Consider the following 19,872-nt stretch of genomic DNA (forward strand, 5'->3'; position numbering starts at 1 on the left):
ACGGATTGGGAGAGAGTCAGCGGAGATCACCATGGGGAGCCCCGCCTCCTACGTCATCTGATTGTGGAGCTGCCACTCAGCCTCAGAGCGAGTCGTGATAGGGTGTCCTGTGGTGGGCGGGGCTGAGAATTTGCATATAAATTCGCGCCGGGACGCTGGAAGCCGCGATGTTCCGGTTCTGGTTCTCTTGCTGTGGGTTGGGGTCTCTCTGAGGTGCCCTGTTAGAACCGGTCACATGTGTAGGGGAGCCTCCCCACCTTCGCAGCCTGAATAAAGTCCGAGCAGTCACGCGTGTTTCCCCGGTATCTCGGTCAATCACGGTCACGGGGCGGGTGACCCAAGCTCCGGTGCTGTGCCCTGTTTCCGTGGTCACCGCTGCCGGAGAGGTTTGGGTTTTCTCATCCCCCAGTGCAGCTGACCCAGACAACTCACGTGCCCTTCAGGTGTTTGAGCTCCCGCCAGTTTCTTTCCAACAATTATTCGCTCTAAAAGCTAGTTTTTAAAAACTTATACCAAAATCAGCAGCAGTGCTGCCCTGTCTGAAGAAAAGCTGTGGTATGGGAACCTCTCCCCACCTGGTCTCCAGCAAACCAGTCTCTGGTTTCCCTGCAGAGCTGGCCTGTACTGGAGCACCCTTGATGACCTTTCAGCCCCTCAGGTCACCTGCCCATCTTCCTGCCTCTCCTGGGCATGAAACTGCTCCTTAATCTTCTTAAACCAAGTGGTGTCTGCCCTGCTTTGTGCTGCTCCTGGCTTTGGAGTGAGGATGTCACCTCTGCCTTCCCACGGCTTCTGTCTCTTGCTCCATGTCATCTCCAGCCCATGGGAGATGTCTCGTTCCTGGTGGCTGCTGGCCAGGGCATGGAGGAGATGATGGGCAGGTACCTTGACTGGTGTCTGTCAATGGCAGCCTGGGCAGGGCAGAAGGGTTCCTGTCCTCAGGATGTAGTGAGGATGATAATAACACAGATTACTCCAAGCACTCACTGTCCACGCAGTTGCTACCGCCTGTGGCCACCGTGCCCTTCAGCATCCACCGGAATTCAGGTGTCACATCTTCAGGGTACAAATCTGCAGCGATTAGAAGGAGGAGGAGGAGGAGGATGCTTGCCCTGCCATACCTTGGGGGTAATCTCTCTGTCACTCTGCCTGGAGGGATGAGCTCATGCTGTGAGAGCTCCTCTTTTAGAGCTGCTCTCCTTCCAAACCTGCCACATGTTTATTTTGAACTTTAAATGAGATGACTCTGTTTCCATCCATTTCCAGCATTAACCCTTGTGTTGCTATTTTCTGTTTCCTTCCACCTGGCATTTTGAAGCATCATTCTCATCACTGACAAGAGTCATGGACAATGGGAGGCTGCTGGAGCAGCACCAGTGTCCAGAGGATCCTGATGACCCCAAAAGATCCCACAGCAGCTCAGGTGGTGGAACTGCCACTCTGCTTTTTAGCTCTGTGGAGGGGATGACATGGCTGGAGAGGGAGAAACATCAAATCCAACCCTCAGGATTTGACGTTTCAGACATTAGCTTGAGTTCCCTTCGCTGACTCGGATTTTGCCCTGATACACTGGTGTTGCCTTGCCCAAGCAGGGGTGACCCTGTGTGCCCCACTCCAGCTGGCCCCTCTTGCCCAGCACCCTCCTGGAGCTGTGTGCTCATGCACAGAAGGACAGACAGTGCCTGGTACCCTGGCTGGTACCCAGGGTGCTTGGCCAGGGCACTGTGGGGCCCTGGGGTGCTGCCACAGGGCTGATGGCCCCCTGGAGAGCTGGCCTGGCCAGGTCCCCACTAGCTGCCCTCACCTGGGTATTTTTAGAAGCAAAATGTTGTTTAGTTGTGAGAAGGAGAATGTGCAGCAGGAGGGGAAGCTGGGCAGCAGCGATAGGGCAGCTCCTTCCGCAGGCAGATCCCGTGCAGCTCCAGCCACTGGGGTTAGATGCCTCCAGGAGTCAACACTGGGACCCATCCCAACCCAATTCCGCTGGGAACCTCTGCTGACTCCAAAGCTCACACCATGAGCCTCCCCACATGGGGCCAGCAGGCACAGTGATGGCCCAGGGATCCTCAACTGCTGCGAGTACCCCCATCCCATCCAGCCCCCATCCCATCCCATCCAGTCCCCCATCCCATCCAGTGCCCCCAGACCTCAGCTGAGCTGCACCCACCCCGACAGGGGCTGGGGGGCTGGCGGGGGCCAGTGTTCCTTGAGCTCCAGCTCCCAGGCGCCAGCAGCTGTTTTTAGCCCAGAAAAAGTCCAATGTTTTGAGATTTTCTATTTTGAGCAGCAAAGCTGAAGAAGTGGAGCAGCCCCTGACCCCTGGGTGTCTGTGCAGAGCGAGGCAGGCAGCCAGGCAGGGTGGGTGTGGGGCGGCTTCTGCCCCCCAAGGGGGATGTGGTTGCCCTCGGGTCTTCGCCCCACGGCTGCCTCTGTGGCCTCTTGCACGTCAGGCTGTGCCGCAGCCTGTTCCCATGCGATCCCATCTCCGACACTCTCCCAAGAGAAAACGGCCTTTCTGGCACTGGGATATCATTCCTGCTTTCCCTCCTGCAGCAAGATCCCAGTACAGCCCCTGAGCACGATATGGGGTGTTCCATGCCAGACCCGCAACCCTTGTACCCCACTGTGGGTACGTGTGTGCCCTCACAGAGCCCCCATGACATAGCACAGCTGGCAGGTTTCCAGAGGGGACAGCCCTGGCAGAGAGGCACAGGGCTCGGACTGGGCTGCTGTGGTGGCTCAGCCAGCTCAGCCCAGTGCTGGTGATGCTGCCATGTGGAGGGTTTTGTCTCCTCGCAGCAGCTGTGGGGGTCATCCCCTGCACAAGAGAGTGCACAGACATTTATCTGAGAGTGGGGAGGGCTGATACTCACTGGAGCTGCCACAGCAAGTTGTCACCACTTGCTGCAAAGCATATGTGTGGGGTGATGCAGGTGACAAAAGGTGCTGGCAGTTGGTGCCACTTTCTGGGCTCCCTGGAGGCAGACATCAGCCCCAGGCAGAGGCTTTGGTCTCGTTTTATTCAATCCTGCATTTCCAGAAGCACCTCGAGCCGCGCACTGGCACTGCCATCCAGGGTGTGTGGTGGGGCCAGATGCTGTAAATGCCGAGCAGGGCTGGGGGCCGTGTCCCCGATGTCCCAGTGGGTCCCTAAGTGCGGTTCCGGTGGGGGACAGCAAGGAGCCGGCGGAAGGCAGCACGGAAGTCCCGGTTGAAGAGGGTGTAGATGAGGGGGTTGACGCTGCTGTTGCAGTAGCCGATCCAGAAGAAGAAGTTGAAGAGGGGCTTGGAGACGTGGCAGCCCTGCCCACAGAGAGCCCCCAGGCTGTAGGTGAAGAAGAAGGGGAACCAGCACAGCACGAAGGCCCCCATCACCACGGCCAGCACGACGGTGAAGCGCCGCTCCCTCGCCCGCACCAGCCGGCGGCGGCACAGCAACACGCTCTGGTGCTGGCTCCGGCGCCGCCATCCCGGCATCCCGACGCCTGTCACCTTTCCGTCACCGCCGGCGGGCCGCGGGGAGCGGGCAGCGAGCAGGGCGGCCGTCCGCCGGGCGGTCAGGCGGTAGATGCGGCAGTAGACGGCCACCATGACGAGGCAGGGGACGAAGAAGGAGGCGGCGCAGGAGGCCAGCACGTACCAGGTCTCCTGGCTCAGCTGGCACTCCCGCCCGCCCGGCCGTGGCCGCAGGAGCGGTGGCAGTGCCACCAGGGCCGCCGCCGCCCAGACGGCCCCGATCATGCCCTTCACCCGCCGCGGGCTGCGGCGCAGGTTGAGCCGCGCCGCCCGTGTGACGGCCCAGTAGCGGTCCAGGCTGATGGCACAGAGGTGCCCGATGGACGCGGTGCAGAGCAGCACGTCCAGCGCCAGGTACAGGCTGCACCACAGCCCACCGAAGTACCAGTAGCCCATCACCTCGTTGGCCAGCGAGAAGGGCAGGACGAGGACGGCCACCAGGATGTCTGCCGAGGCCAGGGACACGAGGAAGAGGTTCTGCGGGGCTTGCAGGGCCCGGCTGGTGGAGATGGCCACCACCACCAGGGCATTGCCCACCAGTGTGGCCAGCAGGACAGACAGGGCGGCCAGCAAGATGAGCCCCGTGGCTGCGGGTGAGTGTGGGGCGCTGCCGGCGCCGCTGCCGTTACCGGAGGTGTTGGGAAGGGCGCTGGCCGGCTCCATGCTGGCCCGGCCCCTCAAGCAGATGAAGCCCCATGGGGCTTTCCCCCACCCAGCTCACCGATCCCGAAGCGGCTGTGGGCGCAGTCCCAGCATCGCTGAGTCCCCGGGGGGTTCTCCCGGCTGCCGCCACTCCTGCACTGACCCACGGTCTGGGGGCGAGGTCGTCCCGGCTCAGTGGTTGCCCGGCTGGGCATGCGGGACAGCGGCAGTGCCGGGAACGCAGAGAGGCTCCCACGGCAGCGCTGCTCGCTCTGCTGGTCCCAGTCCGGAGGAGGGCGGGCGGGGAGGAGGGAGGGAGGGAAGGGTGGGCCGATATCACTGGCAGGAATCCAAACATCTGTGGGCAGTGGGAGAAGCTGTTATTGCCACTTAAAGGGCTCCCTTCAGGGTCACCATGGCAGGAGGGCTCCAGCCACTGGTGCGAGGGTGCCTGCTGGTGCAGGGGCACTGCCCCAACCATTCCGGGTCATCATCCTGCTGATGATCCCAGCTCAGCAGCACTGCGGCAGCCCAGGACCTTGTGTGGCTGCCCCGTGCTGTGCCTCGCTCACTGATATGCTGCTGTGGGGCACCATGGACCCTGCCAGCTCAGCCCTTCGGAGATGAGGGTGGGAGAAGATGATGCTGTGACTGCTCAGTACAAGTGGCTACAGACCTCTGGCATCATCACCACGTGCCCCAAAGCAGGAGCTGAGTGTTTGGTGTGTTCCCAGCACCAGCTGGGCTGAGCGGTGGTGGTGTGTGGGAAATGGGGAGCATGGTGGGTGTGGGTGCCTGTCGCAGCAGGATTTGCAGAGGGAGAACCCAAAGAGGCACACGGGGTAAAGAGACACGCATGGGTGCTCCCCCTTTATTAGACACCAGCTGAGCAGGGACGGTGGGCACCAGCGGCCACAGGAGCAGCAGCCTGGGTGTGCATTGCCAGCTACAGCCGTGTGGCACCGTGCGGGAGCTGCCGAGGGGATCCCACCAGCACGGTGGGGCTGGACATATCCTCGGGGTAGGAGATGGCACCGTTGTCCAGCCCCAGCCTGGCCTTGTCGCGGGAAGAGCCCTCGTGCTCCCCCCAGCCCTCGGGGCTGCGGCAGCGGTCGGTGCAGCACAGGGTGGCCTGGGTGATGACACGGTCCAGGGGCTGCAGCGAGTGCATCCAGGCGGGGAGGAAGTCCCAGGTCTGCAGCCACTTGGGCAGGCGCCCGGGGCTGTGTGCCTGCAGCACGTTCACCAGCCCCACGAAGAAGAGGAGGCTGAGGAATGGCGCGCCCACCCCCACCAGCACCCGCCAGCCCGCCATGGAGATGCCGAAGACGAGGGAGGGCAGCAGGAGGAAGCAGGTGATGAGGTACAGCACGGCAAACCAGCGGTACTTGGCCGTGCGCTCGCCCAGCGCCTTGGCCATGCGGATGGGCAGGCGGGTGAAGGGCAGCGGGTACCACAGCAGGATGCCCGAGATGTTGAAGAAGAAGTGGCACAGAGCAATCTGCAAGGATGGCATCTCCCTCAGGCCGGGCACGTGGGCGTCCCCCAGCTCCTGCCCTGCCCCGTGACCCCATGCAGCCCAGCCATGCCCTGGGCTGACTGTACCTGGAAGGAGCTGGCCAGCTTGTCCCCTGGGCTGGCCAGGGCAGCCAGGATGGCAGTGGTGGTGGTGCCAATGTTTGAGCCCAGGGTCAGTGGGTAGGCACGCTCAATGCTGATCACTCCCAGGCCTGTGTGAGAGGCACCCCATCCATCCCATTGCTCCTGGCAGTGCCATCCCCATGCTCTCCGAAGGAGGCACAGCTCCTTTCGTCCCTCTGAGTGCTTTAGCACCCACAGGCCAGGGGATGGCACATGGCAGGGGATGAGGAATGGCTGGGACTCACCGATCAGGGGTGTGATGGCCGAGGTGAAGACAGAGCTACTCTGCACCACAAAGGTCATCCCAGCACCCACCACCATGGCGAAGTACCCGGTGAGCCAGCTGAGCGGGTGTGGGAGGTCTGCCATGGCATGGGCACAGGCATGGACACAAACAGAGACATGGGCATGGACACATCAGGGTTGGGGGTCAGGGGACAGGTCTGAGGATGGCAGGTGGAGATGGGAATGGGCGGCCATGTGACATGTGGTCCCCATCCTACTCACCAGTGTTGATGACCTTCTGGATGGCTTTGGCCACCTGCCCCTTGAGCAGGGAGTTGAGGAGTTTGACCAGGAGGATGAGGCAGGTGCAGAGCACGACAAGGGACCCGGCCAGCAGCACCAGCCCCACGGCCAGGTCAGGCAGTGGTGTGTCGGTGAAGAGGTGCTTACCTGCCCCACAGCATGACTGGGCAAGGGGCTGGGGCTGGCCCGGCCCTGCTCACAAACTTGCCCCCACAAACACTCCTGCACTTGGACCCCAGCACATCTCCCAGCTCTGCCCCACACCATGACTCCAGCACTTTTCCATCGCATATACAACTCCCAGTCCCACTTGCACCTTCCCAGCCTCATGCCCTGTGCCCCAGCCCTGCCCAAGCCCTCCACACCTACTCACACTTCTGCCTGGTGACGTTGTGGAGGACCTCGATGCCCTTAGTGCTGCAGTGACCGGGGGATGTGCAGTTGGGGGGCGTCCCAAGCCCCACCTGTGGGGAGAAGGTTGGCTACAGCTGGCTCCACAGTGTCCTCAGTCAGCCTTTGCCCACCACCCATCCTCTGTGTGATTGTTTGGTGGCCCCAGCAGGGCCATGGGCCCCTCACCTGTGAGGGTGCAGGGCCACACCAGACGCGGATGAGGCTCCGGTTGCGCAGGCTCTCGTCCCCTGTCGCGATGCCCGTGATCACAGACTTGTCCAGCTGCAACAACACACGTGTTGGAGAGGGCACCTGGGGGCTAACAGCACCCACAGGCTGGGGACATCTTCACTGGCATGGGGACTCCACTGCCAGCCTGGGGACACTTGGATGCAACCACCATCAAAGGGACACTAGTGCTGGAGACATCACCCCCAGCCAGGGGCATACTACACTGGCAAACAAAACAGCTGAGGAGACCTGGATGATGAGCTTGGTGAAGGGCTCTGTGATGATCTTCAGCAGGTTGGGGGCATCTTTGCCACTGCGGATGTTGAAGGTGGCCACAACCAGGCGGGTGACATGGTGCAGGTACCCACTCACCACCTCCAGTGGCAGCAGCACCAGCACTGACAGCCAGTTGAAGCAGTCGTGCACCGTGGCACCGGCAAAGGCCCTGTGCAGAATGAAGGAGCCTGTTGGTCATGAGGTGGTCCTGAAGAGCAGCCCCCAGCCCCAGAAGTGCCCTGTGACACATCCAGCTCTCACCGTTTGAACTCACTGCGGTCACCAGCCTGCATGAGGGCCACTATGGTGTTGGTGACCGAGGTGCCAATGTTGGAGCCCATGATGATGGGGATGGCAGAGCGCACCTCCAGCACTGGGGACAGAGAGACCTGCTAGCCTTACATGGCCCAGCTAAGGGTGACCCCATCCAGCCATCCTCTCCATCAGCTTCACGTTCCCACGAGCCTCATGGGCAAACTCACACCCTGAGGAGACCATGCTGACAACGATGGAAGTGGAGGTGGAGGAGCTCTGCACCAGCACGGTCACTAGGATGCCCACCACCAACCCAGCCACTGGATTGGAGAGGATGGCATTGTCCTTGAAGATGTCCCCCGCCACCTTGCCTGTAAGAGAATGTGAGCGCAGGCTGCTGGCACTGCCAGTGCCACCAGGTTCCCAGGCATCCCTGCCACCCTACTACCTCCAGCCAGCTGGAAGGCAGAGCTGAGCACGTCCAGAGAGCACACAAAGAGGTACAGGAACCCAAACATCAGGGGCACCTTTAGAAGGGAGACACAGAAGGACTGGACCCTGGCCCAGCACCCGAGCTCTGTGCAAGACAAGAGAGAGTGTTAAAATCCTGCTATGGCATGTGGCATGGCATTGGCTCCCCAGGCTCCTACAGCCTTATGGCATTCTCATGACTCCTGGCAGCACAGGGCTTATGTCCCTAGCTATGCCACCTGTCCCAGTGTCCCCTCCATCTCCTCCCACCCTGCAGTGCCTTGTGCCAGCTGCCCCATTGTCCCTCAGCTCTTCCCACATCATCTCAGGACACTGAGCGTCTCTCCACTGGCACTCCCCTCCCACCCTGCCACTCCATAGTCCTGGCACCCCAAGTGCCCCAGGTGCCTCTGTCAGATCTCTAGGGTGTTCCCCAGGTGCTGTGGGACCCCCAGCACCGGTAGGGTTTCACCTGGCCTCTGCAGGTCGTCCAAGCCCAGGCAGCGCCTCGGCCAGGACAGCGTGTCCCGCTCCCGGCCCTCGCGCAGGTGCCCCGGGGAGCCGGGGCAGGAGAAGCCATGGTCAGGGCAGGGCACAGCGCTGACGGTGAAGGCACAGCTGTGGGTGCCGGGCAGCCGGTGCAGAGCTGGGAAGAGAGGCCACCTATGTTACAGCCCTGTCCTTGCAGGTCGCTCCCTGCAGAGGAGAGCCCAGCAGTGCCTGGGCCAGGGTCTGGCCAGAAGCAGAGCTAAGCCAGGCGAGGAAGAGGAGGAGGAGGGCTGGGGGCACCTACCTGGAGGGCTGGGGCAGTAGGCAAACTGTGGCCCGGGCACAATCCTTCCTGCTCGCACTGGGCAGCGGCCGGGCAGGACTGGGCTCTCCGTTCGGTAGGGCAGCATCGCTCCTGCTGAGGCTGAGCAGAGGTGGCCGCATGTCACCACAGCTGTGCTGCACCGACTGCCACGTCCCCCCAAATCCCTGCAGCGCTGGCACCACTGAGGAGCACCATCCCACCATCTGTTGGTCCCCTGGACCACCAGCTGCTGCTGTGCCACCCCAGCAAGCTCCCAAAAGGTAGGCATTCCTGGGACTCCTCCTGCCCAGGGCCCAGCTCACCTGGGGCTGGCCGGATACTCAGGGCAGTGCCACTTCCACATGCCACATCCACGCGTCCCTCCGGCGAAGTGGCCTGTGGGGCACCACGGCCCTTTATACACATGCCAAGAGCAAAGTCTAAGGAGCCCCGTGTTGCCCCTCACCTCCGCTCGCTGCTCATCTCCTCCCCAGAAATTCCTGCAGTTAATGGGTAACCTCCGCCACATCCCCGCTGTCAGCTGCGGCCCCGGGGCAGGATGAAGCACGTGCCCCCGGGGTACCGCGCCCCCGGCGCCCCCGCCCCGCCGGCCCGGGGTCTGCGTGAGCTGCAGCCGCTGCGGAGATGAGCAGAGCCAGGGCACTGCTGGAACACAGTGCCCGAGAGCTGATGCTGCAGGAGCCTCAGCTCTCCATCATCTGGTACCAGGTGGTTCATCCACTGCACGAGAGGAAGATGAGGAGGAGGAGGAGAAGGGCTTGGTGCTGGTGCTGCTGGGGCATCACAAACCAGAGGTGAGGCCATGCACATATCCAGCGCCCTCTGTGTCATCATAGCATCAGCCATGAGGTGATGTACCCTCATTGTGCCCTCAGCTCTGCCCAGGGCACAATGTCCTCACTCCCAGGGCATTGGAGATGGGTGATGCCAACACCAGTGTGATCCTCATGTCCTGCCACTGGTGGAGATGGTGGCATGCAGCCAGGCTCTGTCTGTGCCAGCAGCTCAGTGTGGGGCAGCCAGCAGTGCTGAGAGGGCTGTGTGGGGCAGAGCCTGCATCTCCCTGGCACCACATCTCCCCAGCACGTGCAATGAGTGGGCAGGAGAAGAGCGAGGCCAGCGCTGCTGTCACCACCTCCTCAGCCCTGTTTATCATTACCTGCTGCCTACACACCTCCAGCCAAGTTTCCATCCACCCACAGGACACCCAGCAAACTTATGTCCACAACTGTCCAGGAGAGAGACAGTGGCCAAAGGCTCCTCCAGCCCTGTGCCTGTGGGAGGTGTTCAGTTGCCACATCTCCATTTCCCCAGGATTAAGCACTGCCAGAACCCATCACCATGACAAGCCAGGTGCCAATGTATGGGAAGAACAAGGGAAGATCCTTTGGGTACTCCAGGGCATTCAGGGACAGCCCGGGGGCACCTGTGCTGATGCTGGAGCATCACTGAGCCACCTCCACTGAGTCACAGACTGATGGAGCTGAGTGCCCAGGAGGTGCCACAGCAGGGGACACGTCCTGCCTCTGCACCCTTCTGTCTGGGGGTGCGCAGGAGGCTGGTGTCCGCACTTGCCCCGTGCCCAGGGGCTCTTGGCCAGCTGCCCTCACAATCATTAACCCAGTGAGGCCCTGGCAGCTCTGGCTGTCACTCATTGACAGGGTCGGGGCTGAAGTCCTCGGCCATGCCGGCCCTGCAGCTTCCCCTACTCCGTCAGCAGTGCTGGGAAAACAAGCTCCTGGCACTGCCCCTTGCTGCCAGTCAAGGTGGCACTGGAACCAAGGGCTCCCAGCTCTGCTATGGCCCTAAGAAGACTCCGTGGGGTTGAGGGGACATTGCTGCTGGGAGAAGCATCATCCAGCCTTGATGATGAAGGAAAGAGAGGCACATCCAGGCAACTGCTCTTTATTTCCCCTGGTTCCACACCACAGACAGAACTGAGCAGCATCACAGAGACACAGTGGGGCTCTGACTAAGGCCACGGGGCTGCAGCTGGCTGTGACAGCATAGGGCTGGGTGGACATGCCCCCATCTCTGGGCAAGCCTGGAGGCCCTGGGCCACCCCTCTGCCTCTGGCCAGGCAGTGGTGATGGAGTGGTTACCCAAGGCACAGCCAGGAAGGGCTCTGGCACATATGGACTGTGGAGGGATCTCTTGGCTGCTGTTGAGGGAATGTCTCCATCACAGATTCTGTCTGGGACCTCTGGGGACACTGAGCTGCTGGGCATGGGGACCAGCAGCACACAGCCAGGACTGGCAGACTGAGGCTCAAGGCTACAGCCCAGCACAGCCACTGGCAGGAATGACAGGCTGAGCACACGCTGGGGACCTGCACACCAGAGGCTGAGACACTCAGCACCCAGGGATGCTGCATTCTTCTGGCACCAAGCAGAGCTGTCCTGGAAGGCTGAGCACCCACAGCCCCAGTGGGGATGGGGTAGGGGGGATATGGGGATTTGCTCCTGCATGTCCCTCAGCAGCTGCCCGCGCAGGATCTCCGGCGGGGAGGAGGAAGGCTTTTTTGGCACCATCTGCTGGCTCTGCCTCTGTCTGCCCGGGGCAGGAACCATGTGCCCTGCTCCAAGCAGTGCTGCTGTGGCAGGATCAGGCCACGCTCACGCAATGCAGACGTAACAACCTGCCTGGGGCACAGCCCGGCAGGGCCCTGCTCACCCTCCCCAGGAAGGGTGGACTTGCAAATCAACAACAGGGCAGCCCTGTTCCCACGGGGCCAGGGACTGGATCTGGCTCTGAGCTCCAGGCACATGTTCTCCTGACCTTGCCTGCTCACAGCACCAGAGTTCAGCACTGCAGCCTGCCTTTCCTCCCCACCCACCCTGTCTATCCTGCACACCCTTCAGTTGGAAGGGAGCTTTTCCCACCCAAACAGTGAGTGGGGGTGTGTCAGCCCGACACAGGCAGGATGTGCTGGGCAGGCAGCTCTGCTGCAGGCAGAGGCACTGGGCAGGACAGTGCCAGGCATGCACGGGATGTTGCAAAGTGCTTTGCAACGAGGGTTCAAACTATGTACAGGACTCCCTTGATGTGCACCGGGGTGTGGCCCCACAGAGGGGCATGGCAGCTGCTCAGCCACTCACAGCGACACGACACGACAGTTTGGGACAGGACGTGGATGGATCTGCAGTCCGGGCAGTGTCAGCGGTGCAGGGCAGGGGCTGTCGGGCCCCTCTTGAACCCTGGCATGGCCTGGGGGTGCCACGCGCCGGGTGTGGACGTGCAGCAGGACTCATCAGAGCTTGTGGTCAAACGAAGGCTGAGAGGAAGGCTCCTCCTGAGGGCAGCTGCTTCCCTCAGAGCCAGCCTGAGGGACACTGGGCTGATCTGACCCCTCAGAGGCACTGTCGTCCCGCACGGGGAGCTGGAGGAAGTCAGGCAGGACCAGGTCCTCCTTGGAGAGCAGCCCACGCTGGTCGTTGGCCCGGCAGCTCTGGGCACGGTTCAGCAGCTCCACCAGCCCTGGGGAAATGCAGATCATGCACCTGAGCCAGGCACTGGGGCTTTGTCCTAGCACCTCGGCTGCCCTCTCCACCTGATATGACCCTGAACACGTCCCAGGTACAGCACCTGCACCTTCTCCCTGCTCCCTGCCAGACCCCAAGACCCCATAGCTCATTCCCAGCTTCACGGGACCCTGCACCCATCCCCAGCACACCAGGGGCTCTGCATCCCTTGGCCTGTGTTTTGCCCCAACCCCTCAGGATTCAGACATGCCAGGTCTCACCTTCCAGGTCATAGGTGCGGCGGTTGAGGTTCATGGCAGCTGAAGACTGTGGCCTGGAGAAGGAGGAGGGCAGCTCCCACCGCGTGTCAGGCTCTGCTCCTGTTGGGCTTCCCTCCTGCAATGAGCAGCCCAGGCCTCAGCCACGGGGCAAAGAGGCAGCACTCCTCTGGCCTGTGTCCCCATCACCCTCCCACAGCCTGGTTCTTGCCTTGGCACCCACGCCCAGCCCCATGGTATGTGCTGGGGCCACAGCAGGGCCCAGCTTCCCTGTGGATGATGACAGCAGCCGTGAGGGCATCTCTGACCAGGGCTGGTGGGATTTTATGCTCACCTCACTCCAGAGCAGAGAGGGGGCAGCAGCAGCCTCTGCGCTCCCCACTGCTCGCACATCTGCAAGGAAAGTGATGCTCAGTGCCCCAGTCCAGCATCCTGGCCCAGCCAGTGACAGGATGGACCCTGTCCCAGAGAGCAGCAGCCATGGCCAGCAGAAAACAGCCTGACCCTGTGAATGCTCTTCAGAGTGATGTGGCTTGAGGGGACATGGTTTGGGAGGGAGGACACTTTACCTGCTGGTGTTTCCAAGACGAGTTTCTGAGCAGACACTGTGCTGACCAGCTTCTCCAAGTCCAGAGTGGCTGGCTCACCTTGCTGCAACAGGAACAGCAGCCAGTGTCACACTTACTAAGGCATGGGAAAGGCAGCCAGGCTGAGGACCTGCTTGGCCAGACCCCACTGGGCCAGCACAGCCAACACCCACTGGTCCCTTCCAGCACGCAGTGGCGTGTCATGGCCTATCCCAAACCCAGTGATTCTAGGAGCCCACAGGCTGCCCCCAGCACCTACTTACAGCCCCTGGCATGAGCCCCCAAACCCAGAACTCCCCCCAGACCACAGGGGCTGGCCGTGCCCGCCCAGGCCTGAGCCTCACCCTCCGCAGCCGCGCCTGCTCCACGCTGACGCCGTACTTCCCCAGCATGGGCTGCAGCGCTTCCCGGATGCGCTTGGTGGATTTGGCTGAGATGCGGATGGTCTTCTTGAGGGAGGAGATTTCCAGGCTGCAGAGGGGGAGAAGAGGTTGTTGCAGGCAGGAGCAGCACTCGGGACTGCCTGGGGGACTGGGTTTGAGGCACATCAGCCTCAAAGCTCCCACTCACTCAAAGCTTATCCTGCTCTCCAGCTTCACCTCCTGGTCTGCCAACACGGAGCACTCCTGGTCCAGCACCAAGGCCTTCTGCAAGAGACAAACCATCAGGAGAGAGCCAGCAGAGTGGCACGCAGTCCCAGCACAGGGGTGGTTTGGCTGGCAGAAACCCTGCTCCCCCTCACCTGCCCTACCTGCTCATTCCCCACCATGTAGACCTTGATGTCGGGGAGGCTGAGGCCACGTTTCTCACATATCCCTGCCAGCATGTCCCGGATGGAGTGGCCGGGCCGGACAGAGGCCAGCGAGGCCGTGCCATCAGGTAGGTACACGCAGCAATACTTCATGGGTTTGGCTGGCAGCTCTGCCTCGCTGCCCCCCAGGCTCTTCTGTTGGCCCTGAGGGAGGGATGTGGCAGGATGAGCCCAGCCAGTGGCAGCGTGGTGCCGTGGGATTGGCGTGGTGCCGACTCACCTCTGTCCAGGGGCTGGCAGCTGTGCTGGCTGAGGACAAGAAGCCCAGGTCCAGGCTGGCTGAGGAGTTGAGTGAGCCCTGGGATTCCCTCCACAGCATGGCACTCCTGCCGCCTTCTCCTCCCTCTAGGACAGACAGAGGGACAGTAGTGAGGACGTGAACACCCCTCAGGGTGGCGTGGCCCCTCTGTCCTGCTCAGCACAGCACCCACCTGCCCAGGACGGCTCCCGCCGCTCTCCCTTCCTGAAGGACCGCTGAGGGCTGCGGTTGGCACCACTGCCCGCCGTCTCCACGCCCAGCGGCAGGGACTTGCCCAGCTTCAGCTTTGACTTCTGGGGTGAATTGAGCATCATCTCAACGTGGCAACATCTGAGGTTTCCCTTTCCCTGGTCCCCTGACTGCTTTTCTGTCCTCAGCCTGGGGTTGAGCAGCAGGGAAGGGACCCAGCACCATGGGGACATGTTCCCATTCCCCTTTTCCTCTCACTCACCTTGCTGAGGTCAGGAGGGGGGCTGCTGCTGCGGGAGTGGGGCCGTAGGTCAGGCAGGGGCTGCCCCTGGCTCTCTGCCCTCAGGCAGGCCTGGTACAGTGGGGATTTCACAAAACGTGTGTAGCTGTCAAACTTCATGAGGTTGAAGATCTGGAAAGGAAGGATGTGTGTGCTTAAAACTCCTGACACCTACAGGCTCTAGTCACTGCCCCATGGCACAGCCCCATGGTGACAGCAGTGATGCTGGGTGACATGTGGGGTGGTTCCACAGTCAGATCCTCTGGGTGGAGCTCAGGTGCTGCCCATACCTGGAGCTGCTGGATGCGAAACATGTCGGGGGAAGGGGTGGCCAGCATGTCCTCCCCAATCCAGGCCTGCTTGTCGATGTTCACAGGACTGACCGAGTGGCTGGAGAGGAACTCATCGTAGATCCGCCGTGCCTCCTGGGCCAGCTGAGGGGACAGGAGGCCAGGCTGAGACCAGCACCCCCTCCTCTATACCACACCAGGGGAGCCTCCTGCTCACCCCACAGGGACACCCGAGCCCTGAAGAACCGACCTGCCCCAGGACCAGGTCAATACCTGGACTTCAGGACCAAGCTCTGGGCACAACACACCAGTGTCTCCACAGAGGCACAGCCTGAGGGAGGAACCATCCCCTGCAGCCACCTGGCTCTGTCCCCATGATCCCCTGTCTAGCTCTGCCCTTGGTCTTGTTTCTCCCCCCAGAAACATTCTCCACCCTCTGGCAGTCCTGGGCTGGGGAAGCACATCCTGCTCTCTAGGACAGGCAGTCCCAGCTGTGGTTTTTCAGATGGACATCACATCCATCTCCTTATTCCTTCTGCAAGAGCCCCCAGCCTGCTCAGCCCCACAGAAAAGGAGTCTGCCAGGACCCCTGGACATGCAGGCTGGACAGCTCTGCCTGCATCCCTCCCAGCTGCATGGAGCTGCTACCTGCTGTGTGTCACTGGCCGGGATCTGCTGGAAGCGCTCACATGCCTGCCAAAAGTAGACGTTTTCAGCACTGAACTCCTTCTTGAGGAACTCCTGTGGGGCAGAGAGACCTGCTGGTCTAGTGGCACTATGGCTGTGGGACAGTTGGTGTCCAGCAGTGGATGGGAGCAGGGGCTGAGCTCTGGGCTGTGACACTCACAGTGAAGTAGGTGACGGCCACACGGTCCTGCAGCAGCGTCTCGAAGGATTCAGCCCAGCTGACCACAGAGCCCGGTGTGGATCCACACGTGGCTGGTGGGCCTGGCAGGCTGTTCACACTGTGGTTGCTGCCACGGGCCCGGGAGGCATTTAACTCTGAGAGAGAAAAAGGGTCAGTTCTGGCTGTCTCCCTGTCCTCCAGTGTCACCACCCCAGCACCAGCAGCCATCCATCTGCCCCATCTGGATGGGACCTGGTGAGTGCTGGGGAGGGAACATGAGGAGCATTACAGTGGCATCCTTGGAGGATTGAGCCACCAGATGCCACAGCTGGCACCTCCTGGCATGACAGCTCTCCTTGCCAGTGCTGGCAGTTGTGCCCACCCTGAGTGTCACCATGACTCCACCTCTGACTCATCTCCTGGGGTAAGACAGCCATGGGGAAGGCACCCAGCCAACAGGGAAAGCAAAGTGGAACGGGACACAGAGGGCACACAGAGTGAAGCTTGGAAGATGGGCAGAGGTCCCTGAACCCACTTTCTCTATTCCTCTGGTCATGACGAGGGACAAACTCAGCATGTGGAGGGCACAGAAAGTGTCATTTCCAGCTCTCAGCCCTGAGGAAACTCCACTTCGGGGAAACCCATGGTGCATTCACAAAGATGGAAGTTCCCAGGGGCAACCCCAGCTTTGGAACTGGTTTGACTGGTGTGTAGCTGGAAGCAGGGGGTCATTTGCAAGAGAAGGTAAGAGTATGGAAGCAGTGCTCTCCTGGCAAAGCTGGCCAGAATAGAGGAGGTGTGTCAGGCTGCTCCCTTGCCAGGCTCCCTGTACTTATCCTCCTGGTGGTCTAAACCACGAGTAACTGGGGCCAAGACAGCTAAATAAACCATCTGAGATATCCAGTGCACAGTTAGACAGACAGACAGACAGACAGATTCCCTCAGAGAATCTGGGGCTGGCTGGTACCCAGGTTCTCCTTGCCCCAGGAAGCCACTAAGCCCCCAGCACCCCACAGTGCCAGCTGAGCAGCCAAAAGGAGGGACAGGCACCAGGGGCCATGCAGGAGAGATGGGGGGACATGGCCAGTCCTGGGCAGAGGGCTCAGCCCTGCCCTGCCACCTGCCCATGGCACAGTCTGTGCTGACACAGGACCTCACTGTCTGCTGGCTCCCTGCCCCTGGCACCAGGCTGCCTGTGGGCTTCCCCCTCCCCTGGAGATGATGCTGGCCTCCTGTCCCAGGGCAAAGAGCAGCCTTACCTCCATCCGACACGGCCGGGCCCTGTGGGAGTGGAAAGAAGAGAGGTGAGAGCGGCTCCCTGGCACCTGCTGGCCGGGTGGAGTGGCAGCAGCACCAGGGAAAGCCCAGTCTGAGCCCAGAGCAAGAGACACAGTCAGCAAACTCTGCTTTGGTGTTACCTGCCCTTTGGCAGAGGCAGGACACAGGACTTCCTATGCAGGGCAGCGAGTGGAGAGTTACAAAGGGGGTACAGCCTTTCTCCTACCTCTCCATGGCCTAGGGACAGGCCAGCAATTGAGAAAGGGCAGATGCTATCAGATGTAACCCTACCACCCCAAACAAGAAGGGAGGAGAGAAGCAGCCTCCACGGCACAGGAAGAGGAGGGGAGGAGGGAAGGGAAGGAAGGACAACCACAGCCCCAGGCAGGCAAAACTGCCCGTTCCCTCCTTCCTTGGAGCCTGGAGCTACAGATGCCCAAAAGCAGGGACCAGGTGCTGCCAGCCCAGGGCACAGCAGGACAGGGTGTCCTGCAGCACCCACTGGGCCACCCCAGATAGCAGCCGTGGGGATGGAGTACCCAAGGACCCACAGCAAGCAGGGAGATGAGCAGAGCCTCCGAAGCCAAAGCCCAGCCCCACACTCGCTGCACGGTGCTGAATCTCATCACCTGCTTGGGGCCACACTGAAGTGGTGCCCACATTCGAGTGATGATTTTGACCCAGCTGGCCCTGCCAGCCCCACACCCCTCAGCCTACCCCACACATCCGCTGACTGTCTCCATCCCAGGCCCACTATCCCACCCCTCCCTTTCCCTGCTACCCCACCCCACATTCCTCTGCCGTGTCTCTTACTCCGGTCCCACGTCCCTCTCTCTTGCCAGCGCCTTGCTCCTCCCCATCCATCCCTGCTGCCCACACCCACACAGCCCTGCCATGCCTGCGCCACCCGGCCCCACAGACACCAGCACTGCCGACTCCTGTGACCCCATCCCCATCCGTCACCGCTTGTCCTTTACCCAGTGCCACGCATCCCCACTTACAATGCTGTCCAACCCCTGCTGCTCACTACCCCAGCCCCATACGTGCCTGCTACCCAGCCCCACACACTGCTGCCTGCCCTAAAAACCCTCTACAACTCCGCCTGCTTTGGACTCCCATCCGGCCCTTCCTGCCCAGAAGCCCCACACCCTCCCGCCTGCCTGTTTCCTGACTCCACACATCCCTCTGTGTGCCCGTTATCCTCTCCACAGCCGCTGCCCGCCCGCTCCGCAATCGCACACATCAGCCGCCGGCCCGGTACCGAGCTCCACGCCGCGCCGCCGGGCGGGGCAGCCCCGCGGGACGGGGACCGGCGCCCCGGGGGATGGGGACCGGCGCCCCGGGCACTCACCATGCGCCCGTTGTGGACCACCAGCAGTTTGCCCTTGCCCTGCATCCCTGGCTCGGCCTGGCCCGGAGCGCTACGGGCGCGGCCCGCGGCCCCGCAGCATCCCCGGCCGGCGGCGCGGCTCTCCCGGCCCGGCCCGGCCCGGCGCTCCCGGCACTAACACACTACCGCTTTCGGCTCCCACAGGAAGTGTCGCCATGGGAACCGAGACCGCAGCGGGGGGAGCGGGGCCGCCCTGCGCCGCCGGGCACCGCCCCGGTGGGCACCGGCTCCAGCTCCGGGCCAGGAGCCGCCGCGGCGCCGCTGCAGCTCCGTCCCTATCCCCGTCCCTGTCTCCATCTGCATCCACATCCGTTATCCCATTCCCATCTGCATCCCTGTTCCCCATCCGCATCCCTGTTCCCCATCCCATTCATTTCCCATCTGCATCCACATCCGTGATCTCATCCCCATCTGCGTCCCTGTCTCCATCCACATCCCTCTCCCTGTCTCCATCCACATCTACATCCGTGACCACATCTCCATCTGCATCCCTGTTCCCAAACCCTTCCGAGTCTCCATTCCCAGCACGGCTGTGTTGCCCTGGGGTCACCACCTCGTTGTCCCCCTTCCCCGCAGCCTGGGCGGATGAGGGGGCTTCTCCCAGCCATTGCATCACCCCAGGGAAGGGGGGTACAGGGGGACATCAGCAGGCCCTGAACACACTGCCACCAGCCTACTGCCTCTTGTCCTGGTCACAGAGGGTCTGGGGCTGGCCCCCAGGGCCAGCAGTCAGGGAGGGCTGCCTGTGCTGTGGGTGCCAGCAGAACCTGGCAGAGAGGAGCAGTGGACGTGCAGCTTGGAGTCACCAAACTGATGCCTAAGCAGTTCTGCCCATCTCCTAAGGTCGGGGTTCCATGTTGATCAGCAACCACAAACCAGTGGAGGATATTTTAGGTTATTTGTTAGGAAATCTCAGTAACTAACAGCGCAGGATAAACCGCAGAGCACCATGGCAACCCGCTCAGAGAAATGCTAATAACGGGGACGTAAGGTGGGTGATTAACCTATCAAAAGCAGAACCCTAACATTAAGTTGGGCGCAGATCTATGCAGAAAAAAATGAAGCTTTCCCACCACGAGCAGGCAAAAAAGCAGAGCAGCACAAGCAGCCACAGCCCTGGCAGGGTCTCCGGGTGGGGGCAACAGAGGGTGGAACCTCTGGCTGCCCCTCTGCCCCCTGCCACTGCATGGAGCAGCAGTGGGATGAGGGATGATCCTGCTGCTCCCCTTTGCTTTGTTGGAGTGTGGCTGTGTTGTTTGTCTTGGCTTTGCCACGAGAGTTATAAATAAAAATGTCTCTCCAAGAGTGCGTGACTCACGGTCCTCACCGCAAAGATAACCTCTCTGCTGGGAAACCTGATCTGAGGACAAAACTGCAGCATGCAGGAATCAAAAGGCATTGCTAAATTAATGCACTGAATCCAAACGGAGAACAG

At 61.6% G+C, this 19,872-nt stretch overlaps 3 protein-coding genes across 3 annotated transcripts; all 3 read right to left on the bottom strand.

Annotated features, from left to right (window-relative positions):
• Nucleotides 1–3,001: 3,001 nt before the first annotated feature.
• Nucleotides 3,002–4,736, bottom strand: LOC136367590 (alpha-2Db adrenergic receptor-like). Its single transcript, XM_066329350.1, has one exon. It carries the CDS (start codon nucleotides 4,177–4,179, stop codon nucleotides 3,151–3,153), a length of 1,029 nt encoding a protein of 342 aa, XP_066185447.1. The 5' UTR covers nucleotides 4,180–4,736; the 3' UTR covers nucleotides 3,002–3,150.
• A 279-nt stretch (nucleotides 4,737–5,015) lies between these two features.
• On the bottom strand, nucleotides 5,016–9,139 carry SLC34A1 (solute carrier family 34 member 1). Its single transcript, XM_066329362.1, has 13 exons — nucleotides 9,070–9,139; nucleotides 8,747–8,866; nucleotides 8,426–8,599; nucleotides 7,931–8,059; nucleotides 7,710–7,853; nucleotides 7,489–7,600; nucleotides 7,201–7,396; nucleotides 6,907–7,002; nucleotides 6,701–6,791; nucleotides 6,307–6,474; nucleotides 6,045–6,161; nucleotides 5,764–5,888; nucleotides 5,016–5,659 (listed from the first exon to the last, which is right to left on the bottom strand). The coding sequence occupies exons 2-13, from the start codon at nucleotides 8,850–8,852 to the stop codon at nucleotides 5,105–5,107; spliced, it is 2,013 nt and encodes a 670-aa protein (XP_066185459.1). The 5' UTR covers nucleotides 8,853–8,866; nucleotides 9,070–9,139; the 3' UTR covers nucleotides 5,016–5,104.
• A 1,517-nt stretch (nucleotides 9,140–10,656) lies between these two features.
• Nucleotides 10,657–18,594, bottom strand: RGS14 (regulator of G protein signaling 14). Its single transcript, XM_066329345.1, is given in 16 exon segments — nucleotides 10,657–12,244; nucleotides 12,510–12,624; nucleotides 12,841–12,899; nucleotides 13,076–13,157; nucleotides 13,438–13,564; nucleotides 13,664–13,740; nucleotides 13,845–14,048; nucleotides 14,125–14,249; nucleotides 14,336–14,456; nucleotides 14,615–14,764; nucleotides 14,923–15,066; nucleotides 15,571–15,663; nucleotides 15,770–15,924; nucleotides 17,029–17,050; nucleotides 18,399–18,551; nucleotides 18,553–18,594. Coding segments are annotated over 16 exon segments (1,896 nt in total). The 3' UTR covers nucleotides 10,657–12,017.
• Nucleotides 18,595–19,872: the final 1,278 nt, after the last annotated feature.

The sequence above is a fragment of the Sylvia atricapilla genome, chromosome 14, assembly GCF_009819655.1.
Source record: "Sylvia atricapilla isolate bSylAtr1 chromosome 14, bSylAtr1.pri, whole genome shotgun sequence".
NCBI lineage: Eukaryota > Metazoa > Chordata > Aves > Passeriformes > Sylviidae > Sylvia > Sylvia atricapilla.

What these genes read in the sequence shown, in the direction of transcription:
- SLC34A1 (XM_066329362.1), bottom strand. Translation starts at nt 8,852, where the DNA reads ATGCTGCCCTACCGAACGGAGAGCCCAGTCCTGCCCGGCCGCTGCCCA. An exon ending in TGCCTTCCAGCTGGCTGGAG is followed by an intron (nt 7,854 to 7,930) that starts GTAGTAGGGTGG and finishes ATTCTCTTACAG; the next exon opens with GCAAGGTGGCGGGGGACATC. An exon ending in GGCCATCACACCCCTGATCG is followed by an intron (nt 5,889 to 6,044) that starts GTGAGTCCCAGC and finishes CCTCTCACACAG; the next exon opens with GCCTGGGAGTGATCAGCATT.
- LOC136367590 (XM_066329350.1), bottom strand. Translation starts at nt 4,179, where the DNA reads ATGGAGCCGGCCAGCGCCCTTCCCAACACCTCCGGTAACGGCAGCGGC.